The following is a 27,753-nucleotide window of genomic DNA, read 5'->3' as shown; positions in this document are numbered from 1 at the left end:
TGTCTTGATGTCTTATCTAGATGGCAGTCTTTTCCCTATAATCTGTTGATTTTTATAATTTATATGTACCACATGTATGCAGTTTTATTTTAGTAAATTTTCTTTTTAAACATTTTCTTTACACACTTTGTTACATACTCTATAACAAGCCCTATCCTCCACTGGTTCCTGATAATATCATGTGACCAGCTGCAGAGCTGTAGAAAGAAAGCTCTCTGTGATGTCTGTTCATTCCGTTCTTGCTTCATGTAACTGTCCATTCTTTACGCATGTTCACTCTAATGATTTGATGAGGTACTAATCACAGAATTTTTTTTATTAAGTGCTAGTTTTGTCTTTACTTAATTTATTATCATCATTATTATACAATAATAATAAATATTAAACAACTGACTCTGGCAACCAATTCCACTCATTCATAATTCCTAAAGCAAAAAATCTAGTCCTTATGCTCCAGCTAATCAGTTTATGCATATTAATTTCCAATTTATGCCTATGCTAAGTTCGTACTGCTCATGTCTTTAATATAGTAACAGCAGAGTTGGATAAGGGATATTGTTTCCATGATTAAAAATTATTTAAGGTGATGATGGATATTTCTGATAAAGAATTGTTGCAGTTTGATCTAAATGAACTAGTTATATGGGCAAATGATAATGGATTTTATTTCAATGTTAAGAACAAGGTTATGCATTTTGGAATGAGGAAACTGCAGGCTGAGTATTATATTAATGATAATTACTGCAAATGGGCATTGTTGCTAGAGAGAGAGACTTGGAGGTGGTAGACAGAGAATTAAAGTTCATTCGAGCTCACAGGAGAAAAGGAGACAACAACAACAAAAAAGAATCAACAGCAAGTCATCAAGATGATACTTGCCTACAGAATTATGCATATGAGGACAGACCAAGGAAGTATGGTCTTCCAAGTTTGAGTAATAGATGAACAAAAGGAGATATGACAAACAATTTGGTGAGGAGATATAATATACTCAAGTGAGATTTTGCAGCTTATGATGGGTGGGAGAAAACTGGGGATCATACCCGAAAGTTTAGTAGAGTTGGATAGAAAGCATATTAGATCCAGGTTTTTCTTGTCACATGGGTTGAATGTTTATGAAGAAAGATTATAGGTATTTAGGTATTGTGCAATAACCCAGTAGAGGCCCTCTTTCATTGACTGCTTGGTTTCTTGGAGGCGAGGCGCTTGCATAAATTTTCCAGAATGATGTTGAACTGTGTGACTATTGATCATTATTCTGTAAGTATTCCCTTCTCTAATGTTGGAGGGATGGTACTGCATCCCATGTTCTCTCCTCCAGATCGAACAACATCTAGAATCCATTTGTAGGCTAAAACAAGCTTCCTCAGAGAACAGAACTATATCCCATTTGTCAGGACTTCAAGTCATTTAAACATTTGCCAGCCTGGTTGGCTGAGTGGTTAGCATATCCTCCCTCTCCAGCCAAAAGGCTGCAGGTTCGAATCCCGCCATGGGCATGAATGTTTGTAATTGTCTTTGAAAATATTAGTGGTGGTAGTTGGTGGTAGATGGCATTGGTGTAGATGATGAAGGTAGTTGCAGTTGGTGGAGTGTTGGAGATGGAGAGTTGTAGAGTTGGTTCCCTCCCTCGATGAGCCTTTGGACTCCCTGGAGGTGTTACGTAATAATAATAATAACATCTATGCCCTAATGCATATTTAATTACCACAAGGAAGGTGACTGTAATGATGGATGACAGCCCATGTACTACATGAATGTGCAAGAGAATTAGCATTGCCTCTGACGAAGTTGTTCAATCTAAGTTTCATCTCTGGAAGGGTTTTCAATTGAGTGAAAAGAGGGTAAGATAATACAATTGCATGAAGGTGGCTCCAAGACAGGTGGAAAACTAGAAATCGATTGTTATATTGGGAGTGGTTGTTAAAGTATTGGAAAAGTTGGTGAAAGGTAAAATACAACAGTGTGTGGATAGGGATGCAATATTCTATAGTGGACAGCATGGCTTTGTAAAGGGTAAGCCCTTAGTAACCCGTGTGTAGAGGCTTAAGTGCTTAAATTGAGGATATCATGTTGGAGGCTTAATGGATTGTATACAGCACTCAGAAAGATTGTATATAGCACTCATTTTTTGAGTGCTGTATCAATCCATTAAGCCTCCAACATGAGGCCCTTGGTAACTTATTGACATTTTGTAATAAAGTGACCCAGAATTGGATAAAGATAAAGGTATTGGCTACACCACGATACTGCTTGACTTTGCCAAGGCATTTGACAGAATACCATGTGGAACTTAAATATAAAGAGCTAATAAGCTTCATTTCGGCAACAAAAACATTATTTAAATTAAGGGGATATTAAATCCCACATTGTTTTAAAACCGAATAAGAAACTCAAAGATTGGAATCAGAGAGTTTCTTGCCGAATATAGTATAGTAAACTATAAAGTATCGGCAATCACTAAGCGTCCGCTAAATGCAAGTGACCCTAGCACGTAGTGCAATACCGGAAATCTCGCAGCAAAGTCGGTAAAGTTCTGATCACTATTCTTAGGTATAAATGTGGAAAATTATTACAAAAACTGGAGCAGATTGGAATGGATATGAGGCTAGTAGTATGGATGAGGGGATGGCTGATGGATTAGACACCAGAGAGTTGTATATGGTAGAGTGGAATCTAGGAGAGTAATAGTGACTAGTGGAGTACCTCAGGGTTGTTTGGTACTAGGGCCACTACTATTTAATTTGTATATCAATGACTTAGAAAAAGATTTAAAAGGGGATATTTAGTTGTTTGCTGATGATGCAAAATTGAGGAGAGCAATAGTTGATAAAGATGATGTAGATATCCTGCAGGAAGATTTAAATAAATTGGCATCATGGGCAAAGGATAATGATTGTCAATTTAATGTTGTAAAATGTAAGGTTGGTTTGAAAAGATTTTTGGTTGAAAAGATTGCATATGGTGTATCATATTGATGGTATTGGATTGTAGGAAATTGATGTGGCTAAGGACTTGGGAATAATGGTGGACAAAAAGTTAAAGTTCAGAGAGCATATTGCAAAAGTTGGTAAAATAGCTCAACAAATCACTTGGATGTTGAAAAGCATGCTAACAAGTAAAAATAAAGAAGTTGTTATCCCTCTTTATAAGGCTATGATTTGGCCACATCTTGCCTACTGTGCACAGATTTGGTCACCTGGGTTTCTTGGGGACCAGTTGGTTTGTCGAGAGGATTCAGAGACATGACCAAGATGGTAACAGGTCTGTGGAATACTCCTATGAGGATAGGTTGGAGGTTTGTGAGTTACAAAGTTTAGTTGATAGGCAGAAAAGAGGGGGACATGATAGAAACTACTAAGATATTAAAGGGGATTTTATAAAATTGATGCAAATGAAATTTTTCAATATATGACAAATAGTCAGAGAACTAGGGGCCATTTGTGGAAGTTGTGCAAAAGTGGTTAGTAGGAGTGTGTGGACCAGATTTTTTGGTTGGAGGGTGGTGACTAAGTGGAATCGATTACCAGAATTGTTTGTGAGTTCCCTGACAGTGAATGGATTCAAGGAGAGGTATGATAGGACTTGTATGTATGATGGTTGATTTGGGTCTCCCACAGTAAGTCTCAAGACACCATGGAGATGCCATAAAATAATAATTCACTTTACCATTTTGGAATAGTATTATTAAAGTTTCATAGGAATAGTACTATTTTCTCCTCAGGGAAGAATATGTTCTATAACTAATCCCAGGAATGTTAATAGAAAACACTGTGATAAGTTGACCATTTAGCTACTTTTTTTTTTTTTTTTTTTGTATGCCGGAAAGGTATCATAGTCCACAAAATCAGTTTTGCTGAAAGTTGTATAATTCATTAAAAAAATGTACAGTTATTGGTTTTATTATTTCCTGTTTCCTGGCCATAGCAAAACATGAGGCCCAATTAAGGTCCAATTTTTTACAAAAAAAAAAAAAGTTTGTTCAGCAAAATCTTCTAAAATATTATCAGATTTTAAATTTCTTGCTTCATGAGATAGCATGGGACTTGATTGGAGATATTTGGTTGACTGAGTGGTTAGCCTGTCTGCTCTCCAACCAACAAGCTGTGGATTCCAATAGATGTTTGAGATTGTATTTAGGCATAAGATAAATTTCATTGCCAAGGCATGTCACTTATTGGAGCCTGAAGTGACTTGAAAAAGTTCAGTGTTTGTTCTCTAGAGCAAGTTTCCAGACCAAGGTAAAAAAAATTAATAAAAATACAAAACAATAAAAATTTATGTTAAAAAAAAAAAAAAGTGAAAAAAATCATTAGCCCACTCATGGTCATTTTTTATTCTTATATTTCCTAAAATAATGGTAAAGGCATATAGATTTTTTTTTAATTTTTTTATAATGATTCTCTATATTTTGAATTTATAAAAAGATTATAAATTCCAAAGATTATTGCGATATATATATATATATATATATATATATATATATATATATATATATATATATATATATTGCAATCTTTGGAATAGCCCATCACTGTAAATAGTTTGTGAGGTGACACAATCACCCAAATTTAGATATTTCATCCTTCCCAGGATCTCATTATAAAAAGCAACTGTCTTCTTCAATGTTTTTTATGTTGCTCCCGCCCACGAAAGATTATTTGCAAACCTGTAGTACCATTTTGTGCTGTGGGTGGGCTAAGGAGTTTTTTTTTCTGTTTTTATCAATTTTATATATATTTTTTGCATTTTTAATTAATTTCTTACATAGTCCAGAACCTTGCTCTAGAGCAGCGCTTCCCAAACTGTGGGCTGCGGCCCCCTTGGGGGCCGTAGGTTTTGTTGAGGGGAGGGTGAAATAATGAAAACAAATTTAAACTGTTTTAAGACTAAGTAGATTTTTTTATCTTAAAGGAAACGTATTTAATTTTTATTATTTCTTTTTTTTAATTTTTTATATTTTAATGGAAAAAAAATTGCGGGTTCACAAATTTTGCTTCCTGCGTATTTCGGCGCTTAATGAATATTAGTAACTATATGCTTATTCATATAAATTTCATTTCAAAGCAGAAATCTAAGAATTGCAGTTTCAAATATTGCACCTGATATTGACTTTTTGTGTAGCAGTATGACACATCCATCACTTTAAATTGCTATTAAACTTCTTTTAAGTTTATAATTCTTTCTTTATTACTAATCGTTTTACATTTCATGTGCTTGTACTGCAAATGTACAATAACAATATATCAATCTATATAAAAATATGAGATAATGTGCCATGTCAAATGTGTATGTAAGATACTAAAAATGTAATATTTGATTTTTTTTTTTCGAGGGGGCCGTGAAATATTTAAATTTTTCCAAAGGGAGCCCTGATATCCAGAAGTTTGGGAAGCACTGCTCTAGAGACCAAGCATGAAACGTTTTCAAGCAACAACAGGTCTCTAATAATTGGGGCAGTGGTCTCGCACTGGGCAATATTCATCTCCCACCTAAAAAGTGAAAATTAGATGCTCATTGTAATTCTACACATATCTTGCCACTGATTTAGAAAATTTGTGCAGTTGTACGTAAACATCACTTATGCATCGTGTATGCAGATACTTGGTCGCTTGTTCTGTGAAACTATTTAAGAATGCCACTGGTCAGTAATCGCCACTAGTGTTGATCATGATGGGAAAACAAAGGATCTTTTGGAGTTTGATAAAGGGCTTATTGTGGGAGCCACAATTTTAAAAACAGCAGAGCTGACTGGTTTCTCAAAGGTGAGATATCCAGTTGTTTAATCAGTGAAAAAAATGACCCACGTTGCCTGTCTAAGAGGCGTAATTGTAGTCTTAAGACATTCTGTCAGGAACAAGATCGCTGTCATCTGAGAAGGCTTGTATGAACAAACAGAACTTTCTGCGTGCAGCAATTGACTGAAGCATTTTGTAAGGGCTTTTCCTGACCCATATCTAACTGAACTATGCACAAGAAATTGAAGAGGATTGGTGCTGGCAGTCACTGAAGGATGTTCAACACGGTATTAAATAAGTTTCTAATTCAATTGCCGGTATGTGTAGGATATCATATTTGAAAATATTTTTAACACAGCGATAACTTTATATCACTCTGTACAAATATAATTTGTGACTAAACAAACAAACATGTAATAACCACAGTAATAAGTTTTAATAAGTAAATATTTCATCCTAAGTATGAAAGGACATCATCAGTACAGTTAATTCAAACAATACTAGGAATAACATTAGGGCGCATGATTACAATGGAATCTCAATATGCATGCAATAGTGTTATAGAATTAAATTAAAATATATCTGAAGGGAAGAAAAAAATGTTACGTTAAAATAAAATAACATACATAAAAAAATTATTAATTTACACAGTTTTGTATGACAATTTCCCATGCTTTAGGAATAGCAAGAACGTCATTACGGTTTAAATTTGGTCTGTGAAGTAGGGCTTCAGCACTTTCTTTATATAAATGCTCATGTTTATATAAACATCTATGTAGAAGTTTGGTCTTTTTCCAATGTATTCTATGGTTTGGGTTTTCAACTTTGTGTTGTGCGAGACAGATTTCTGCCATTTGATAAGACAGATATGGTCTTGATGTTCCGAAATGTGTTGTCTACCTGTCTGTCCATAGTAAGACAGTTTACAGCATCATGGAACTTCGTACATGCCAGGTAGCATCAGAGGTGAGAGTTTGTCTTTAGGAGAAGGACAGACAGGTAGATCTGTTCATAAACTCATTTCGGAACATCAAGACCATATCCGTCTTATCAAATTGCAGAAATCTGGCCTTGCACAACACGGAGTTGAAAACCCAAACCATAGGATCCATTGGGTTAAGAAAAGACCAAACTTTTGCATAGATCTTTATATAAACATGAAGGTTTATTAAAAGAAAGTGCTGAAGCCCTACTTCACAGACCAAATCTAAACCTTAATGACGTTTTTGCTATTCCTAAAGTATGGGACGATGTCCTTTGATACTTAGGATGAACTATTTACTTATTAAAACTTATTACTGTGGTTATTACGTGTGTTTGTTTGTTTAGTCATGAATTTTCCACAGGTTTCATTGTACAACAAATATAATTTGTAATTTAATGTTATAATTTAATATAATTTAATGTTATAATTAAACAGCATTGTTTAAAAATGTTGAGAACATAGTAATGATGTTTTTCTTTTTAGTACTGGAAACTGTTTTTCTTGCTTTTCTTTCTTGGCCTCAAACATGAGGCCAAGAAATACAGCCATAACTTTTTATGTGTAATCACACCGAGTTCCTTTTTCAAGGAATTAATTTTGCTAGGATACCTCTTTAAAAATGATGTTTAATTCATTTTCTTTTCTTCATAAAACAATATATACTATGTTTTACTTATTGTTCGGTTCTGGAAATTAAACTTCTTATTATAATTTCAAAAATCAGAGATATTTGCTTTTTTTTATTTGTATTTTTGATTATCTCTCTCTCTCTTTTTTTTTTTTTTTTTTTTTTTTTACATCTCTAGACTTGTTCATCTTGATTTAAAAGGAGCTCCCCCAAGGATATCATACTATGAATTGGTAGGAATCAGTATAGAAATATGCAAAATAGTTAAATATTTGTCAGTCAAAAATATATTCTTCAGCAGTTAAATTTACATAAACACTTTGAATAATTAAATGCAAATTATGTTTGAAATTTTAAACTAAAGGCTTGTTACTTTTGTGATAATGATACTATATCTTTAGAAGACTATATTTCTGACTATATTTTGGAATTACGTTATATTAATACACATACAGCATACTCATTAACATAGACACCTATAAATTTATTAGGAGGTAAGAATTAATTTTTGCAGTCCTGAAATATGGCATATACAAAATGTGTATTATTATGTATATACATTGTCGATAAGCCCAATATCTTAATATCTTACATTCTCTCATATTCCATTTCTTTTTGCATATCAGCTCTTGATTTTGTGCATTGACTATCTCCACTGCCTGAATTTCTCTGGGTTTGCCATTCTGTTGAATGATGTAGGCACAGTAAAAGACCAAGCAACAAATAGCTTAATATCTTACATGCATCATCATCAAATTCCTGCCATGTACCCTCAAGGGGTGTACAGGATATGATAGAACTACATGAAAAATTTACATCATTACTAACTTCCTATCTACAATTTCCTCCAAATCAGTCTGTTACTTGACAAGACTCCAACATTATCAGATCTTATATTTCTATCGTCTAAGGCACCTTGTACCTGTATCAATCCACCTATATCTTGGTCTTCCTCTGGGTCGTTTTCCTGCCAACCTGGCAGAGAACACTTGTTTTGCTAATCTTTCCTCGCCCATTCTGTTTAAGTGACCATACCAGCTGAGATTAGCTCTGCTAACGCATTCCTGGATGCTGACAATGTCAAGTTCTTTCCTAATATCCTCATTTTTAATATGATATTGCCATTGATGCCATCTTTCATGCCTATAATCTTTCTCAGGACTTATATCTGCGGTCTCTAGTCTTTGGTCAAGTGTTTTACTTCTGACCCAGCTCTCAGATCCATAAGTTAAAAGTGGTTTGAACACTGTCTTGTATACAGCTAATTTAGTGTTCCAACTAATTTCTCTCTTATTCCATATGAATTTATTCAATTGACTGCCTACCATACCGGCTTTGTTGATTCTGTATTTCTTATTTTGTTTTTCACCTTTCTGATTGATTAGCAGATGTTTCAAACAGGTCTGATATTGCTATTGTAGGATAACAGTGTTTTATTAAACATTGATTTCCCAAATTACCCAATATCACATAATTTCCTGTTTATAATAATCAGGAAATAATGTAAATCAGAAAATATACAAAATGTACTAATTTATAATAATTTCAGTTTATGGAATCAAAAAATTAAGATACCTGGTACACACTTACTTTGGAAAAATAATGAATTCAAATAAAAAGAAAGTGCAGCTATGTTACATAGCATTTTGTGTGTGCATGTGTATGTGTGTGTGTGAGAGAGAGAGAGAGATAGTGTTGCTGGAGTTGGGGGGGGGGGTTAGCCATCAAAGGCAAAATACAATATTAATTCTATTATGAAAAATTTGGAAATGAAATTTCACTTTTGGTGCATGCATCTATCCTTATTTCGAATGATAGATTATAGCAAAAGTATTGCTTACTTTAAAACTGCCACATAATATCTAAACTAGCAGGAAATATAAGCATAACAATTACTTCATAAATTTCTTTCAATTTGTAATGGGTGATTGTACTGGGAAACAATCAATTGTTATAAAGAATATAAATTATGTGATATGAATAAAGATTTGTATTTAATAATAAAACACGTAAAAACCACAGTAATAACATTTAATAAAAGTAAAAATATTTCACAGGTTATACAGACGGTGTGGTGTGGATGTGTGGAGTGAGTTTGATGGGTGAAAGGATTTGTACAAGATGGATGGCTTACATTTGAATGGATTTGGTGTGCAAAGACTGGAAAAAGTGTTGCTCAGTGAAGTGAGAGTGGATGTGCAAAATCAGGGAAACTAAAACTATTAAGGAGGGGAGGAAGTGGATATGCAGACATCAGTGAGGCAGTTAAGTGTAAGAATGTATATAATGTGCCAAAGCCAGTAGGAAGGACAAGAAATCAGAATGGGATAGTTAGTATAATGCATCAAGATAGGGGTAGGACAAATGGAACCTCTGCATTTCATGTATACTAATGCCAGGAGTATTAGGAACAAGAAAGAAGAATTTTTGGCCTTGGTTGGCTCTTCCTGGCCACAGGTTATTGGCATTAGTGAAACATGGCTGACAGAAGATGATATAGTTAGTGGGATAGAATGTGTAGGGTATAATGTGTTCAGGAGGGACAGAGAGAATAAAATGGGGGGAGGAGTGCTATTGATGATAGCTGATGAACTGCAGCCAAGGAGAATAGTTGTATTGCAGGATAGTGAAAAGAGCTCATTTGAGGCTATATGGTGTGAGATTGAGACTAACGGAACAAAATGTACAGTTGGGTGCTGCTATAGACCAGGTGATGGAATAGATGGTGGAGATCGTATGCATAGACAAATTGATGAGATGAGTGGAAGGAGGGTAATTATTATGGGGGATTTCAACTATGGTAACATCGATTGGAAGGAGGAGAGGACACATGTGAGGAAGGAACTGGATTTTATTCAGTTACTAAGGGATAACTATCTGAGAGGATAACTATCTGAGACAGCATGTAATGGAAAATACTAGGGGTTCGAGAGTGCTTGACCTAGTAATAGCATCTGAGAATTTGACTGTAATGAATATGACTATGTTGCCACCTATTGGTGAGAGTGATCACAGGGTCTTGACCTGGGAGGTGGCTAAATGTGTGAAATTTTCGATTAAGACAGGGTACATGTGGAATTACTGTGCTGGCAAGTATGACAAGCTTAGGACATTGCTTGGTTCAGTGCCATGGCATGTAAAACTGCAAGGGCTGTATGTTGATAGGGCATGGGAAGTGGTCAAGGAGCATTTGCAGAAGGTTATGGCTGACTGTATACCTAGAGTCCGAATAGTAAATCAAGTAGCGATTAAATGGATGAATAACACCATTAAACTTGAGTTGCAAAAAAAGAAACAACTGTGAAGGGGGATGAGGAGAATGGTGATCTGCAGGCACACGAACAGTATAAAGCACAGGCCAGAAGGGTAACGAGTGTGTTAAGAAAAGCAATTGCGGATTATGAAAGGAAATTAGCCATGCAAGCTAAAGAGAATCCCAAACAGTTCTTTCAATATGCTGCAAGTAAAAGAAAACTGTACACGGCAGAATGATTTTAAGGAATGCCGATGGTAGGAAGGTCACTGAATCAGTTGATATAGTGGAATTACTGAGTGAGCAGTTTGCAAGAGTATATCATCCAGGTGGTGACATTGAAGGAATGAAGGAACCATTAGTTTATAGGGGAATTGTAGTGAATGAAGTGGAGGTGAATAGTCTATTACAGAACCTTAATGTGAATACATCTGTGGGATTGGACGGTATACTAGCACAGGTCTTACGTGAAGCGGCTAAAGAATTGTCAGTGCACTTGAACATATTGTTTAATCCGCGTCTTGGGTCTAGTTTAATCCCAAAGGGGTGGAAAGAGAAGAAAATAGTCCCACTGCATAAAGGAGGATCCAAGACTACTGTTGCAAATTACCGACCGATCAGTATCAGGAGTCATTGTCAAGGTCTTGGAGAAAGTAGTCAAGGGAAAAATACAGGAATGGATTGATGAAAATGAAATACTGTATGGGGAACAGCATCGTTTTGTGAAGGGTAGATCATGCCTCAGTAACTTGCTCAGGTTTTATAACACAGTGACGGCTGAACTGGATAAGGATAATGGGTTTACAGTGATACTGCTGAACCTGGTTAAGGCCTTTGACAGGATACTACATGGAATTTAATCTGTAAACTGCAACATATGGGAATGGATATAGGGTTGGTGAGATGGATAGGAGGGTGGAGAGATACCAGAGAATAGTTTACTAAGGAGTAGAGTCCAAAAGACAGCCTGACTAGTGATGTGCTGCAGGGTTCTGTTCTTGGACCACTGCTGTTTAATTTGTTCATTAACGATATAGGGAAGGATCTGAGAGGAACGGTTCATTTGTTCGCTGATGATGCAAAGTTGGGTAGGGCAATAGTGAATGCAGAAGATGTCAAAATTTTGCAGGACGATTTGGATAGATTGGAGGTCTGGGCTAAGGAGAATGGATGTCAATTTAATGTGGCAAAATGTAAGGTTATGCATTTTGGGGTGAAACGATTAGCAGCAGTATATCACAATGGTGGAACTGTACTCCAGGAGATTGATGAGGCCAGGGACTTGGGAGTGTTGGTGGATAGGGAGTTGAAGTTTAGGTGGGGAGGGGGGGGACATTGCAAAAGGGACTAAATCAGCTCATCAAATCACTTGGATGCTGAAGAATACTTTGGCGAGCAGAGATAAGCAAGTTATTGTTCCTCTGTATCGAGCCTTGATAAGACTCCATCTCAACTACTCTGCCCAGATTTGGTCACCTAGGTTTCTTCTTGATGGGGAGGAGGTTGAGAGGATCCAGAGGCGAGTGACCAAGATGATAGCAGGTCTATGAAATGAACCTTATAAAAACAGGTTGAAGATTTGTGGGTTGCAGAAATTAGTTGATAGGCGGAAAAGGGGAGATATGATTGAGACATTCAAATTGCTTAAGGGTTTCTATAGGATTAATTCAGAGGATATTTTTGAGAACAGGACTGGTGGTGGGAGGACTAAGGGACATCCATGGAAGCTGGGCAAGAGTGTGGTTAGAGGGCGTTAGAGCTGGGTTTTTTACTTTTAGAGTGGTGAATGAGTGGAATAAGCTGCCAGAGTCTGTTGTGGGTGCTATGACGGTGAATGAGTTCAAGGCAAAGTATGATAGATACTGTGTGAATGTCGAATAGTTGTGATGGACATGATGTTTTGGGCCTCCCTCGATGAGAAGGACTCCTTGGAGTCGCCCATAATAATAATAATAATTTCATACTGAAATTAACAGTACATCTCTGTCTGTCATACAAACAGATAAAAGAATGGAATACAAAGTAAAGAATGGAATACAAAGCAATTATGTTAATTGGTGATCCACAGTAGGTGGATCACCAATTAACATAGTTGCTGCATGCTAGGAGATTAATTACTAAATATTATTAATCCTTTAAAGATAATTAATTTTTATTGATGGTTGCATAAAATAAAAGTCTCCCAGATTTTTGAGAGAGTGAGACATTTCGATTTAGATTCGGCCAATGTAAAATAGCTTCACAACTTTCTTTAGAAAGGTGTTCATATTTGAACCTGCATCTGTGGAGGAGAAGAGCTTTATTTCACTGGATATTATGAGTAGTGTCAATGCTGTGTTGTGCTAGACCAGACTTATGAGGTTTCATGTATTCGATATAATATTGATGTTCCTTAATTCTTTTTTACACAGAACGGCCTGTTTGTCCAAAATAAGATACATTGCATTCACATAGTATTTGGTAAAATAGTATTTTGAAATGTATGATGAGCAGACTTTTGATGAATGTATCTGCCAGTGAATGTAGGTTTTCGATAGACACTTGTAGACAAAGTACCAGAAGATGTACGTGTAAGGAGGATAACCAAGAATGGTAAACTACCAGAATTTTATTTTTCCATGGTGAATTGAATACGTGGGTGAAGGCTATTTATCTGTTGTAGAAATGTGGAGAGTTTTTCTTCAGTATATGGCCAAATAGCAAAAACATCATCGACATAACGAAACCAAAGAGAGGGTTGAGGATGAATGGATGAAAACATATTGTCTTCGAAGTGTTTCAAAAAATAGTTTGCGAAAGGGGGAGACAGAGGGCTACCCATGCCATGGGTAGCCCATTACATCTCAAAAAGTTGGCATTATCAAATCCTTAATTAATAGAGCACATAAAGTGTGCTCCTCTCCAGTAATCTTACAACAAGAACTTTCCACTATAAAAAAGTTAATAGAATCAAATGGTTACAGCCCCAATCAAATCCAGCAGATAATTGAGTCCTATTATCCAATACCTCAGGTTTCTTCAACAGACCGCAGAGTTCCAATCCCTTACGTTCCAGGCATCTCAGAACCGATAGGCAGAATTCTGAAGAAGTATCATCTGATTCCCACGTATATTCCTATCAACAAAATTCTTATTTATTGCCTTCTACAAAAGATAAACTGTCACCTCTATCTTTGGTAGGTGTTTACCAAATACCATGTGAATGCAATGTATCTTATTTTGGACAAAGGCTGTTCTGTGGAAAAAAGAATTAATTAGGAACATCGATATTATATTGAATACATGAAACCTCATAAGTCTGGTCTAGCACAACACAGCATTGACACTACTTATAATATCCAGTGGGATAAAGCTCTTCTCCTCCATAGATGCAGGTTAAAATATGAACGCCTTTTTAAAGAAAGTTGTGAAGCCATTTTACATCGGCCGAATCTAAATTGAAATGACTGTCTCACTCTCTCAAAAATCTGGGAGACTTTTATTTTATGCAACCATGAATAAAAATTAATTATCTTTAAAAGATTAATAATATTTAATAATTAATCTCCTAGCTCGCAGCAACTATGTTAATTGGTGATCCACCGACTGTTCTTTACTTTGTATTCTGTTCTTTTAACTGTTTGTATGACACTGAAGATGTACTGTTAATTTCAGTACAAAATATTTGTACCTTTATTAATTAAAAGTTATTACTGTGGTTTTTGCGTGTTTTATTATTAAATATACTATGCCACAGGTGCCTCTAAAGATTAAAGATTTGTATATTGTTTACTATAACCAAAATGGTCAAAGTGCAGATGTATTTTAAGTATTCTTCAAAATATGATTGTGAAAAAAAAAAAAATTAATTTGGATCATATATGACCTGTTATTTTTATGTTTTTAATTTTCATTATTTTATAAAATAATTGTTTGATAAAAATAATTATCTTCAATCAAGTTCTTCAAGAACAAATGAAATGTATTGTTGACTAAATGATTAGACACAATTAGAACAAAAAATTGATAATCACATTGGTTTTCAAAGGTAAAGCAATATTTAACTGAATAAAGTATGCAGGGATCTCTTATTTTGTCCTGACATTAAAAAACAATTAATATGATAAAAGAAGTAGAAAAAAAAAATTCTATATATTTTAGTCTATTCAGTATAACTAAGACTTCCATTACCGAACAGACAGGCAACTGCATTTTTTGCTCTAGATAACTGAGACACAGCTATGAACATGAGTTAATCTGGTTAAGTGTTTGCCTCAGCATGAAGGATTATCATACCTTCTTATCCGTTTTCTTTCAACAGAGCATGCATCACATCCTAGTTTTGCTGGACGCATATAGGTTCAGGCCAGTAGGGAGGCTAATCATTGTGCTGCATGCTCAAAACTAAAAGATATTCAAACTGAATTGAATACCAGTCATATAAAATCAATTCAAGATATACCTACTCAGTAGAACTCTACTTTTTATATGCTACAACGAATACATTAACAAAAAAGAGTATTAACTATCTAGACAATTGACAACAATTTAAATATGTTGAGTTCAAATCAGTGGTCTTTAATGGAACCACTGTTAAATTTATTGAAACCTTTTGAGGAAATTACCAAAACCATGAATTCAAATTTGCTTTAATTTTTGGAAGTGTTCTCAACTATTGCAACTCTGCAAATGTGTTTATCTAAAGATGATAATTTCTTCAGAGTAGGAACTGTGAAAAAAAAAAAAAAAATTCTCCGTGAGGAAATTAGATTTTGTAAAATCTCTCGTGAGAAATTAAACTTTGTAAAATTTTTGCTATAGATTTTCTAGTTTTTTGTTTGAAATTATTAAAGAAAAATGTACTAAATAAGATGTTATAAAATTTACTGTAAGAATGCACATACATTTTGACCTGTTAGTAGGGATTAAGCCAGATTAACAGTGATAAGTACCATCCATAGATCGTATGGTTGAACGGCCAGCAATGACATCATTTTACTACTGGCTAATCCTGGTAAGTTCATCATTAAGAACAAAGGGCTGAAAATCTTCATAAAAAGCAAATGCAGCGCTTGGCTCGGGACTTTTAGGCTTTCTATTTTCGACTTCCTTGGGGCTCCTTCCTTTCATCCAGGAGGCTTGATTTTCCCACCACCAAAGGCTCATGTTTTTCCACCGCCAGCCCTCTCTCTAGGCTCTGGGTAGCTATGGCAGAACCCCAGCAAGATCAATGGAGGAAAATTTTATGGGAAAATGCCAACGCAGTCCAAGCAGCATGAAGACTGACCAGACAGAAGACACTCCAGTCTCGATATAGTTTGCTGTGAGCTAATTGGACTTTCCACTCATGATAGTTGCAAGTAAGCAATAATTTAAATTGCATTTTGCTAAGAGAATGTACCTCGGAATCGTGTGTGATTGCGAGATATTATTTGTAAAAAGGGGGCAACTTGGTTATAAGTAGAGGGAAGATTATGTGTTGTTAAGTATGTTTGATTTAAGAGATTCTATGTAATAAAAATCAGGAATAGTGTTAAATAAATATTGTATGTGGCTGGAAGAATATTATGCTACAGATTCTTATAGGAAGAATAATGTTAACTTGTAAGCTTATATGTGATAGGAAGAATTATGTGATAGGAAGAACATAGTTGTGTCATAGGAGACATCTTTATGTTAAGGTATAATGAGTTTCTTTTGGTAGTGAATGCACAGTACGTTCTGTTGCTAGAATTGCATTTTTTAATGTGTTAAAACTTTTGAGTAAAATTCGCAGTAATTATTATGTGCTCTGCACCTATTGCTCTAGATCACAATAAATGTTTTGCCTTGTAATTATCTGGTTTTATTCCTTAGCCAATGCACTATCTCGAAAAAAATTTAGCGAACCTGCAGGCATAATAAGATACAAGTCACAACTTGCATATAGAGAATTAATATGCATATATTTTGATTCTTTAAAGATACTTGTGACATTAGGATTATAAAATATATACACATTTACACAAGAATATTATTTAATTTGGTAAATATTTCAGTCTGAATATTACAGACCATCTTCAGTGGCTACATAGGAATAGTTTTAAAAAACAAGGTGGAATACGAACAATTGATCATTCACAAATAGAACAAGCCGCGTGATGTCATATCGCTAAGTATTAAAAGAGTAAACATTTTTTTTATCAGTCATGATTAAATTAAAGACATTAATTCAGAAATTCATGTAATAATCTTAAATAATATTAGACTAATATAAGAAATTTTAAAAAAATAAATAAATAAATAAACAAATAATAAAATTAATGTGTTATCCTGATTAAACTTTCCCAAATTTTTGATACAGATATACAGTCATTATGATTCAAGTTAGGACGTTGAAGTAAGGCCTCCACAATTTTTTAAAATAAACATTCAAATTTATAGTGGCATCTGTGTAGGAGGCGAGTCTTGGACCAGAGGATGTTGTGGCTTGTTTCTATTCTGTGCTGAGCTAATCCAGATTTCTTGGGTTTCTTGTGTTGAATGGATGATTGATGCTCTTGAATTCTTTTTTCTATGGAGCGTCCAGTTTGTCCAAAGTAGGAAAGATTACAGTTACATGGAACTTGATACACACCAATTAGAGATATAGTTGAGCGTTTATCTTTAAAAGGAAAATGGGTGGATAATTTGGTAATAGGTGTATAAGTGGCTGTTTAATCATATTTCTTCAGAATTCTTGAAATTGGTTCTGAAATCCCGGAAATGTAATCAACATCATAAGAAATTGGAACTCGACGCATGAGCTAGATGAGGTCATAAGTTTGGATGTAGATACGATTGAAAGGCAAAAAACTCATTTTGCAAGGCCTCCTAGGTTTTATGGTCTACCTAAAATACATAAGACAGATATTCCTCTTCGCCCTATAGTGGATTATATTGATTCTCCTACTTATCGCATAGCCAAATATCTAGCTAAATTATTGAAATCACGCATAGGCAACTCACGCTCTCTTTTGAAAAACTCTTCAGATTTCTTAAATAAATTGAAAAATATCGCATTACAACCTACAGTTCTTATGGTTAGCTTTGATATAGAATCTTTATACACGAATGTACCTCTCAAAGAGACTTTAGAATTACTTGCTGGCATCGTCCCACAAAACATTATAAAGTTATTAACCACAGTGAAAATTATTTACTTGTAAATATTTCATCCTAAGTATCTTAGGACATCATCAGTACAGTAGTTTAAACAATAATAGGAATAACATACAGTTAGGGCGCATGATTACAATAGAATCTCATTAAATGTGCATAACATGTTAAAGAAGTAAAAAAAAAAAAAAAATTAAGTATAAAGAGCTAATTAGCTTCATTTCGGCAATGAAAACATTACTTAAATTAAGGGGATATTAAATCCCACATAGTTTTAAAACCGAATAAGAAACTCAAAGATTGGAATCAGAGAGTTTCTTGCCGAATATAGTAAAACTATAAAGTATCGGCGACACTAGCGTTAGCCAATGCAAGTGACCCTAGTACGTAGTACAATACAGGACGACTCGTTGCAAAGGTGGGGGAAGTTCAGATCGCTATTCTTAGGTATTTTCCATAATGTAAAAACACATTTCCTAGGAAATGTATGCTGTTATTACATTATGGAGGGAGGTCACTACCCAGACCGGTTTCAGCCTTTTTTGAGGCTTCATCAGTGAGTAGCTAGACCTAATACCAAAGTGTATAGCGAAAAGAACTTATATATATTCTGCGAACGAGTTCTAACGCTAGTGTCGCCAATACTTTATAGTTTTACTATATTCGGCAAGAAACTCTCTGATTCCAATCTTTGAGTTTCTTATTCGGTTTTAAAACTATGTGGGATTTAATATCCCCTTAATTTAAGTAATGTTTTCATTGCCGAAATGAAGCTTATTAGCTCTTTATACTTAAGTAACTTAATGGTTGCACCTGTTTGGAAAACTTGTTCGCAGAATATATATAAGTTCTTTTCGCTATACACTTTGGTATTAGGTCTAGCTACTCACTGATGAAGCCTCAAAAAAGGCTGAAACCGGTCTGGGTAGTGACCTCCCTCCATAATGTAATAACAGCTTACATTTCCTAGGAAATGTGTTTTTACATTATGGAAAATACCTAAGAATAGCGATCTGAACTTCCCCCACCTTTGCAACGAGTCGCCCTGTATTGTACTACGTACTAGGGTCACTTGCATTGGCTAACGCTAGTGTCGCCGATACTTTATAGTTTTACTATATTCGGCAAGAAACTCTTTGATTCCAATCTTTGAGTTTCTTATTCGGTTTTAAAACTATATGGGATTTAATATCCCCTTAATTTAAGTAAAAAAAATAACAATTATTATTATTTTACACAATTTTGCATGACAATTTCCCATATTTTAGGAATAGTAAGAACATTGTTGTGGTTTAAATTTGGTCTGTGTAGTAGGGCTTCAGAAGGTTCTTTATATAAATGTTCATGTTTATATAAAGATCTATGTAAAAGTTTAGACTTTTCCCAATGTATCCTATGGCTTGGATTTTCAATTCTGTGTTGAGAGAGGCCAGATTTCTGCGGAATGTGGAAATTAAAAAGAGGAATGTGGTCTTGATGTTCCGAGATGCGTTTCTGAACAGACCTACCTGTCTGTCCAAAGTAAGACAATTTGCATGAGCATGGAATCTCATAAATGCCAGGCAACATTAAAGGTGAGAGTTTGTCCTTAGGAGAAGGTAACAAGTTGTAAATTTGGTTGATAGGTTTGTAAGTAGTGGCAAAATTGTATTTCTTCATAATTTTAGAAAGACGTTCAGAGATGCCTTTGACGTAAGGTATGGGAATCCTATGAACTTCTTCTTGTCTGGTTTGATGTGTGGGAAAGTGACTGATGATGCCAGATTTCTGAGATTGTCTTACTTTGGACAGACAGGTAGGTCTGTTCAGAAATGCATCTCGGAACATCAAGACCTCATTCGTCTTTTTGCAGAACTGCAGAAATCTGTCCTCTCTCAACACGGAATTGAAAATAGGATCCATTGGGAAAAGTCTAAACTTTTACATAGATCTTTATATAAACATGAACGTTTATATAAAGAAAGTTCTGAAGCCCTACTACACAGATCAAACTTATACTGCAACGACGTTCTTACTATTCCTAAAGTATGGGAAATTGTCATACAAAATTGTGTAAAATGATAATAATTATGATTATTATTATTTTTTTACTTCTTTAATGTGTTACACAATGTTACACACATTTAATGAGATTCTATTGTAATCATGCGCCCTAACTGTATGTTATTCTTATTATTGTTTAAACTACTGTACTGATGATGTCCTAAGATACTTAGGATGAAATATTTACATAAATAATTTTCACTGTGGTTAATATGTGTGTTTCTTTTAAGTATAATCTCACCACAGGTTTCGTTATTTAAAAAAGTTTTATTTGATTTCATAACGCACTCTGGATATTTCTTATGTCAAAACAAATTTTACAACCAAGTGGAAGGAACAGCCATGGGAAGTCCACACACTCTCCTGCTCTAGCCAACTTTTATTTGGAACATCTAGAAGAAGTCCTGTTCTCATCTATATTCCCTCAACCATCCTTTTGGGTTAGATATATAGACGATATATTATATTACTTAGATATTACATTATATTACATAGATATATTACATCTTAGCTGTATAGCCTCATAACAGAGACTTCTTACCTTCCTTTTTAAGCAGTATCAATTCCTTACATCCTCGTATAAAGTTTACCATGGAGATTGAAAAAGACAACGAGTTATCATTTTTAGACATCCTCCTCATCCGTTCGCCTTCAGGTATTCTTAAAACAACAGTTTACAGAAAACCAACTTTCACAGGTTGTTATATTCTCAAAGAATCTGCCCATCATCCTTGTCAAAAAACAGGAATCATAAAATGTTTAATCCGACGAGCCAAAACTAATTGTTCAACTTCTCATTTATTACAGAAAGAACTTTCGACTATCAAACATCATATGAAACTAAACGACTTCTCCGAAAAGAGTACACAACATCTTTTTGATTCTTACAATCCAACACAAAACAGCAAAGATTCAATACGTCGAGTTCCAATATCCTTACATTTCCGGGATTTCAGAACCAATTTCAAGAATTCTGGAGAAATATGATTTAACAGCCACTTATACACCTATTAACAAATTATCCACCCATTTTCCTTCTTCTAAAGATAAACGCTCAACTATGTCTCTACACTCCAGGTAGAGACGCTCAACTATATCTCTACCTGGAGTGTATCAAGTTCCATGTAACTGTAATCTTTCCTACTTTGGACAAACTGGATGCTCTATAGAAAAAAGAATTCAAGAGCATCAATCATCCATTCAACACAAACCCAAGAAATCTGGATTAGCTCAGCACGGAATAGAAACAAGTCACAACATCCTCTGGTCCAAGACTCACCTCCTACACAGATGTCGCTATAAATTTGAATGTTTATTTAAAGAACGTGTGGAGGCCTTACTTCAACGTCCTAACTTGAATCGTAATGGCCGTATATCTGTATCAAAAATTTGGGAAAGTTTAATCAGATTAACACATTAATTTTATTATTTATTTATTTATTTTTTTTTTTGAAATTTCCTATATTAGTCTAATGTTATTTAAGATTATTACATGAATTTCTGAATTAATGTCTTTAATTTAATCATGACTCTGATACAAAAAAATGTTTACTCTTTTAATACTTAGTGATATGACATCATGCGGCTCGTTCTATTTGTGAATGATCAATTGTTTGTATGCCACATTGTTTTTTATAACTATTCCTATGTTGCCACTGAAGATGGTCTGTAATATTCAGACTGAAATATTTGGCAAATTAAATAATATTCTTGTGTAAATGTGTATATATGTTATAATGTATATACTTTGTGATTAATTCCTATTTTCTTCACCCTATCTTTCAAACAATATTTAATCAAATTAGGTGGCACAGTCGGAAAAAAAATAATAAATTTCCTAATTTGATTTTTGTGCGGGAGTGGGGACTGCATACGTTAGACTTATAACACAAAGTTTGTTTAATAGCGGGGGGGACAAAAATTGGTCACGGTGAGATTAACATTGTGAGGTATAGGTAAAGCAGACTTAATAAGCCTAACCTCGAGAAGTTTGTGTTAAAGAAGTTTATAGTCCTAACTTAGTGAAGCAGAATAAAGTAAAATAAAAGTTAAGTTCAGACATAGTTAAATTTTAAATAATTAATATTATTTTACAATTTGATACTTTATTTGGAAATAAATATTATTTCAATAATAGATGCAAAATTTATGTTAGTATTTCTCAAGTCAGACAAAATTGATCATGTTAAAAGCATGCTGATTAATGAGAAATATGATTCAGAAGTATCAAGTGATGCAAAAAAAAAAAGTCAGATTGTCAGAAATTCAAAGCAAAAATAAAAATTGTAGTAAATTATGGCAGCATTTTGACGATATTACTTCTGCTGCTGTATCGCCATTAGGTTGAAAGCGGAATCAACCATGAAAAAAGATTAATGATGAGAAGATTACATATTTTAATAAGCCACTTTAAAAAGAACTGATGATCCATTACTGTGGTGGCAAGAATTGAAAATCATGTGTTGCTCATTTTGAGTGCAATAGCAAGAAAATTTCTTTTGGCACCAGCTATGAGCATATACAGTGAGAAGAAATATTTAAGAAGAGTTTCTTCATAAATATTTCTGGCTTCAAGATGTACACATAGGTTTCACATATGTGTACACATATGGTTAAGCAATTCTGTAGGAAGTTTTCGGTATTGAGACCACATTGTAATATAAGGAGTTTATTAAAAATAAACAATTAAAACCTTACAAGTTTCATGCATGGTAAGACTTGCATCATCAGTGGTAGTGGTACATAAAAGTTTTACTCAACAATTGTTAATATTGTTAATTTTACTCATTAATTGTTAATAGGTTGTTTTACACAACCTATTAACAATTAATAGGTTGTGTAAAACACAACCTATTAATTATATATTAGATGTTTTTGATAATTTCATAACTGTTAAATAATTGATAAACCAGAATACAAATGATAAATTCTTTAATGTATGCGTGTTGGAACAGTGCTGGTTGTTGCTATCATGTTCTGTGGTATCACACGTTATATCCTAGGTTCGTGGTATTTAAATTTTTGATGAAAGCAGACCATACTTGGTGTAAAATTAAGCCTTGATTTTTTAAAATTCTTTTAGCCAATTAGGTAACTTTTTGATCAAGTCATTGATTTTATTATGTGTGCGCCTTGTGGGATCCCTGTCTAAGGATGAATAGGTATTGGAATCTTCTAATAGTCTGTTCATTTTTCTTGCATATTCATCTGAATTCATAACTACTGTTGTATTTCCTTTATCTGCTTTGACTATTACTGTGTTTTCATCTCGTCTTAATTCTTTAAAGGCTGTGAAAAAAAAAGCTACCTAATTGGCCAGAAGAATTAAAAAAATCTTTATCATCAAAACATTCATTGGTCCCAAGAATTTATGGCACACCAAAAATATACAAAAAAGATATTCCGTTACAGCCAATTGTAGAAAGGAGAGATTCTCCGACATCAAACTTAGCAAAAACAGAATCATCTGTAAATCAAAAACCCAGACGGAAGTTTTTTTTTTTTCACTTGGTTACTATAATAAATTTAGCTTAATCCTTTATAGAAGTGTAAGCAAACAAAGTTTGCACCTGAAGTATCTTCAGGACTGAGGCAACTCGTGGTAAAGGTGGACCAAACTCTCATCACTCCTTATCTTAGTATCTCCCATAATGCAAAGCACATCTCCTTGCAGACATGTATAATACTATCCATTAAGGGAAGGGCCACTACCCAGACTGGTTTCGACCTTTATTGAGGTCTTGTCAGTGGGAGCCAGACCCAGAGGTGGTGATACTAAGGTGGAAGCAATGCAGAAGTCATATTTACCTATACGAGTTGCCAAAAGATATCTCACCTTATTATTAAATTACTCTGGATTTAGAGAAAGATATTGGAAGTTTTTTTTTTTTTTTACTTGGTTAGACTATAATAAATAAACTTTATTATAGTCTAACCTACACCCTGCTAGAACACGACCCCCAAAAAAACACAAGTTAAAAAATTAAAAAACTTACTTAAAAAGTATCTTCCTGGTCCTTGGACATCACGAAAAAAAAATTCAAACCTTTCTGTTCCCCCCCTCGAATATACAGTCTACCAAAAATCCACAAACCCAATACCCCACTAGGACCTATAGTAGATGCCCTAATGTACCTTGTTACAAACTGTCAAAACAACTGGCCAACTCTCTGACCCCCGTCACTGGACTTTCCACATTCTATATAAAAAACTCTACCCATTTTAAAACCCTCATAGAAAATTTAACCTTAAATAACACAGACATATTGGTAAGCTTTGACATCTCATTGTTTACCAATATTCCCTTAATAGATACCTTAACACTCTTAGTCCGCGCGGTTAGCCTAGTGGCTTTATGCTTCGCAACCATATGACTCAGGTCCCAGGTTCGATTCCCGTCGAAGACGTGAGGAATTTGAGGATCTTCCTCAGCCATAGCCAAGTTAGCTGGTCTTGGGTGCGGGCAGTAGGGTTTTTTCCACCAGTTTATCTGCCGTTTTTCTTCCCCGCTAGCAGGCAAACCAGCCCCGTGATCATACGCTGCCACAGTCAAAAATATATCCCCCCCCCCAGCGACAGGCTAGACGACAGGTTGGTTGGGAGTGGTACTAACAAGAAGTCGCATCTAAGTAACACACAGACCCTGCATAGGAAGCAGGAATAATTTCTACGAGTGTTAAGATACCTTAACACTCTTAGAAAATGTTTTTCCTTCTGACATCTTAGATCTCTTTTCCTTTGCCATTAATTCTGGTTATTTTTCTTGGAAGAACAAAATCTACAAGCAGATAGAGGGAACAGCCATGGGTTCCCCCCCCCCCCCTTCCTCTTGCCAATATTTATATGGAAGATTTTGAAAAATGAGCCATAGATTCAGCCCCTCTCAAACCTTCTATCTGGCTAAGATATGTAGATGATGTGTTCTCTATTTGGCCTCATGACCCAGACACATCAGACTCCTTCCTCAACAGCCTACATCCAAGAATCCAGTTTACGATGGAAAAGGAAAAGAACAGTTGTTTACTCTTCCTAGACACCTTAGTTACACGCCTTCCTAACGGTACACTTTCCTTCACTGTATATAGAAAACCCATGCACACAGGCAGATACATTCACAAACTCTCTCACCACCACCACCTTGCTCAACAATATGGCATTATTAAAACTCTAATCAAGAGAGCCTACAATCTTTGTTCCAGTGGAACCACCCTTACAACTGAGCTTGACCACATACACATCACTTTCCTCTCCAATGGCTACAGCGATCACAGTATTAAAAAAATACTGTGATCGCGGGTTGGAGAAAGGGACTCCCCCCCCCCCCCTTTCTCCAACCTGTTTATGGAAAATTTTTTCCATAAACAGTTCCCCCCCCCATTCCTCATATTTCAAGACAAATAATGGAACAAAACGGACTTGCCATGGGTTGGAGAAAGGGGGATTCCCCCCTTTCTCCAACCTGTTTATGGAAAATTTTGAAACTAATGCATTAAAAACCCATCAGATGAAACCAAAAGTTTGGTTATGTTAAGTCAGTGATATTTTCGTCATTTGGTTGCAAACAGCGGATAAGTTGATTGCTTTCAAAGATTATCTGAACAACTTGCATCCCAATATAAAATTCACTATCGAACTAGAACAGAACAAAAATTTACCTTTCCTTGATATCCTTGTCAATGAAGAGGAAAAAAGGTTATCCTTCTCCGTATATAGAAAATCTACCACAGCGGGAATATTTTTAAATGCTGCTTCATACTACCATCCATTGCAAAAGATAGACATAATTAAAACTTTACAATACAGGGCATACAATATATCAACCAAGCCAATTAAAAGGAATGAAGAACAGCACTACCTGAAATAGAATCTTGCACTTAATGGTTTTGAACCCAAGACGATCAGAAAAAATCTTAATACCTCTCCTGCAACCTCTCCTTACTTAAACAAGATTTCAAGAATGCAATCACACCTTACATCGAAAATGTCACAGACGATGTGGCTGCATTGCTCTGCGAGTACAACATAAGAGTGGCTTTTTTTACCTTTACAAAAAATATCAAGATTCATACATCCACCAAACTTCCACATCACCCCATGAAAAAACTAGGCATCTATGAGATTCGTTGCTCTTGTGGCATTTGTTATGTAGACTAGACAGGAAGGTTGGGAGACATCCGCATATCTGAACATGTAAAAGACATCAAAAAAAAAAAAAAGAGAACATCAGGCCTGGCATTCCACATAGCCACTACTGGCCATCAAGTACTTTGGCAACAAACAAAAATGTCATATATTGATAATAACTGTTTCACAAGAAAATTTAAAGAAGCTGCACAAATGATGCTTTCATCAAAAATTTAACTGCCACGGACCTCAGATATAGCATGCATGATACCACAGAACATGATAGAAACAACTAACAATGTTCCAACACCTATATATACCACTACCCTGATGATGCAAGTCTTATGACGCATGAAACTTGTCAGATTTTAATTGTTTATTTTTAATAAACTCCTTATATTACAATGTGGTCTGAATACTGAAAACTTCCTATATTTCTGGCTTCTAAAAATAAGCCAGAAATATGTATGAAGAAACCAGAAGTAGACTTCTTCCAGAAAATGCCTAAAAATTGCTTTTCTTACATTACAGTTTATTGTGACTTCATTTTGATTATTAAATCCATAATTGTTCTGTATTTAACAATTTAAAATCAGATATCTGTTAATCTCCTCATATGGATTACTCAGGATTTTGTGGAGATGATTAAGTGGTAAAAAAGATTCAAAGGTGAGTGGGCTAGTTGGTGAGTAGTCCGTGGAATTTTCCCTACATTTATAGAAGGTGGGTTGATAGGCAGAGAAGAGAAGATATGATAGAAACATTAATGTTACTAAAAGGGTTTTATAGGATTGATGCAGAGGAAATATTTTAGCAGTTGGCTAGTGGTGGAAGAACAAGAGGTCATCCTTGGAAATTAAGTGAGATTGTGGTTAACAAGGGTGTGAGGACTAGATATTTTTGGGTTGGATAGTGGTGAATGAGTGAAATGTGTTGTCAGACTTGGTTGTGAGTGCATCATCTGGAAATGAGAGCATTATTTTTCTAATTTTTAATAAATGTATCTGTAAAATTAAATGACTGTTTTATTTAAGTTAAAACATAAAATTTTAATTTTGCATGTTAACATGGTTATGTTATTCAATGAGTTATCACACACACAGTGTTTAATATTTTCTCAATCTTTTGTATAATCAATTTTTAACATGTTCATGCTAGACACTGGATAAATTGTATCCTTCAGTACTCCCATTGGTGGGATATGACATCATTTCATGCTTTCGACTTGTTTTCTACCAAGCATGCAAAGTATTGTTACGTGTGCTTTCCAGAGAAAAACCCAACTTATTAAAGGAAAAGACTTTGCTTTCCAATTATATAAGTCACTAATAATTAAGACATATTTTATAATTGTATTTTTAAATTTAAAATCAATAATCATGAACTCTTTGAAGACTGTCTGAGGGAAAGAATAAGCATGAATGTAAATATATTTGTTAGACAAATATATTTAATAAATATATTGTGCTATTATGGGTGATGCAATAAAAATTACTCTAGTGGACAATAAATTACATGTCATCCTATAAACTCTAGTTATGCTTGTGAGAATTACTGAAGGGCTTCATTTTGAGGAGGGAGAAGAAATGAGATGTTGTTTGTCTTGAAAAAAATAAAATAACTGATAATATAATTGCTGTATAAAAACATGCCTGCTCACCTGAAGCAGTGGAAATGCAAATATACAAAATCAAGTGAGCTAATGGCAGATGCATGACACATGTGAAACATAGACCAGCATGAATGTGTTACAAAAAATACAAGACTGCAGGTTTTTTTAACGTGTTAAAATATACCTGAGTGTATTTTTTTTTTTTTTTTTTTTTTTTTTTGTTCAAAACATTATTTGTTTGTAAAGTTTAAATCA

General features: G+C 34.6%; 1 protein-coding gene across 3 annotated transcripts in view; it reads left to right on the top strand.

Annotated features, from left to right (window-relative positions):
* LOC150102983 (hexosaminidase D-like) overlaps positions 1 to 27,753 on the top strand; it is a 229,779-nt gene that overhangs the window by 32,626 nt on the left and 169,400 nt on the right. For all 3 annotated transcript variants that reach the window (XR_016548766.1, XM_090397339.1, XM_090397338.1), the window contains exon 3: positions 7,530 to 7,584. Coding sequence is in view for 2 of the 3 variants with exons in the window: in XM_090397339.1 (XP_090253465.1) it covers positions 7,530 to 7,584 (55 nt within the window). In the remaining variant the exon portion in view is untranslated. The remainder of the gene's footprint in view (positions 1 to 7,529; positions 7,585 to 27,753) is intronic.

This window comes from Typopeltis vanoorti, chromosome 9 (genome assembly GCF_054136105.1).
Source record: "Typopeltis vanoorti isolate ZY-2024b chromosome 9, IOZ_Tvanoo_1.0, whole genome shotgun sequence".
Lineage (NCBI taxonomy): Eukaryota > Metazoa > Arthropoda > Arachnida > Uropygi > Thelyphonidae > Typopeltis > Typopeltis vanoorti.
The sequence above is the reverse complement of the archived record's forward strand: the minus strand, read 5'-3'. Positions and strand labels throughout refer to the sequence as shown.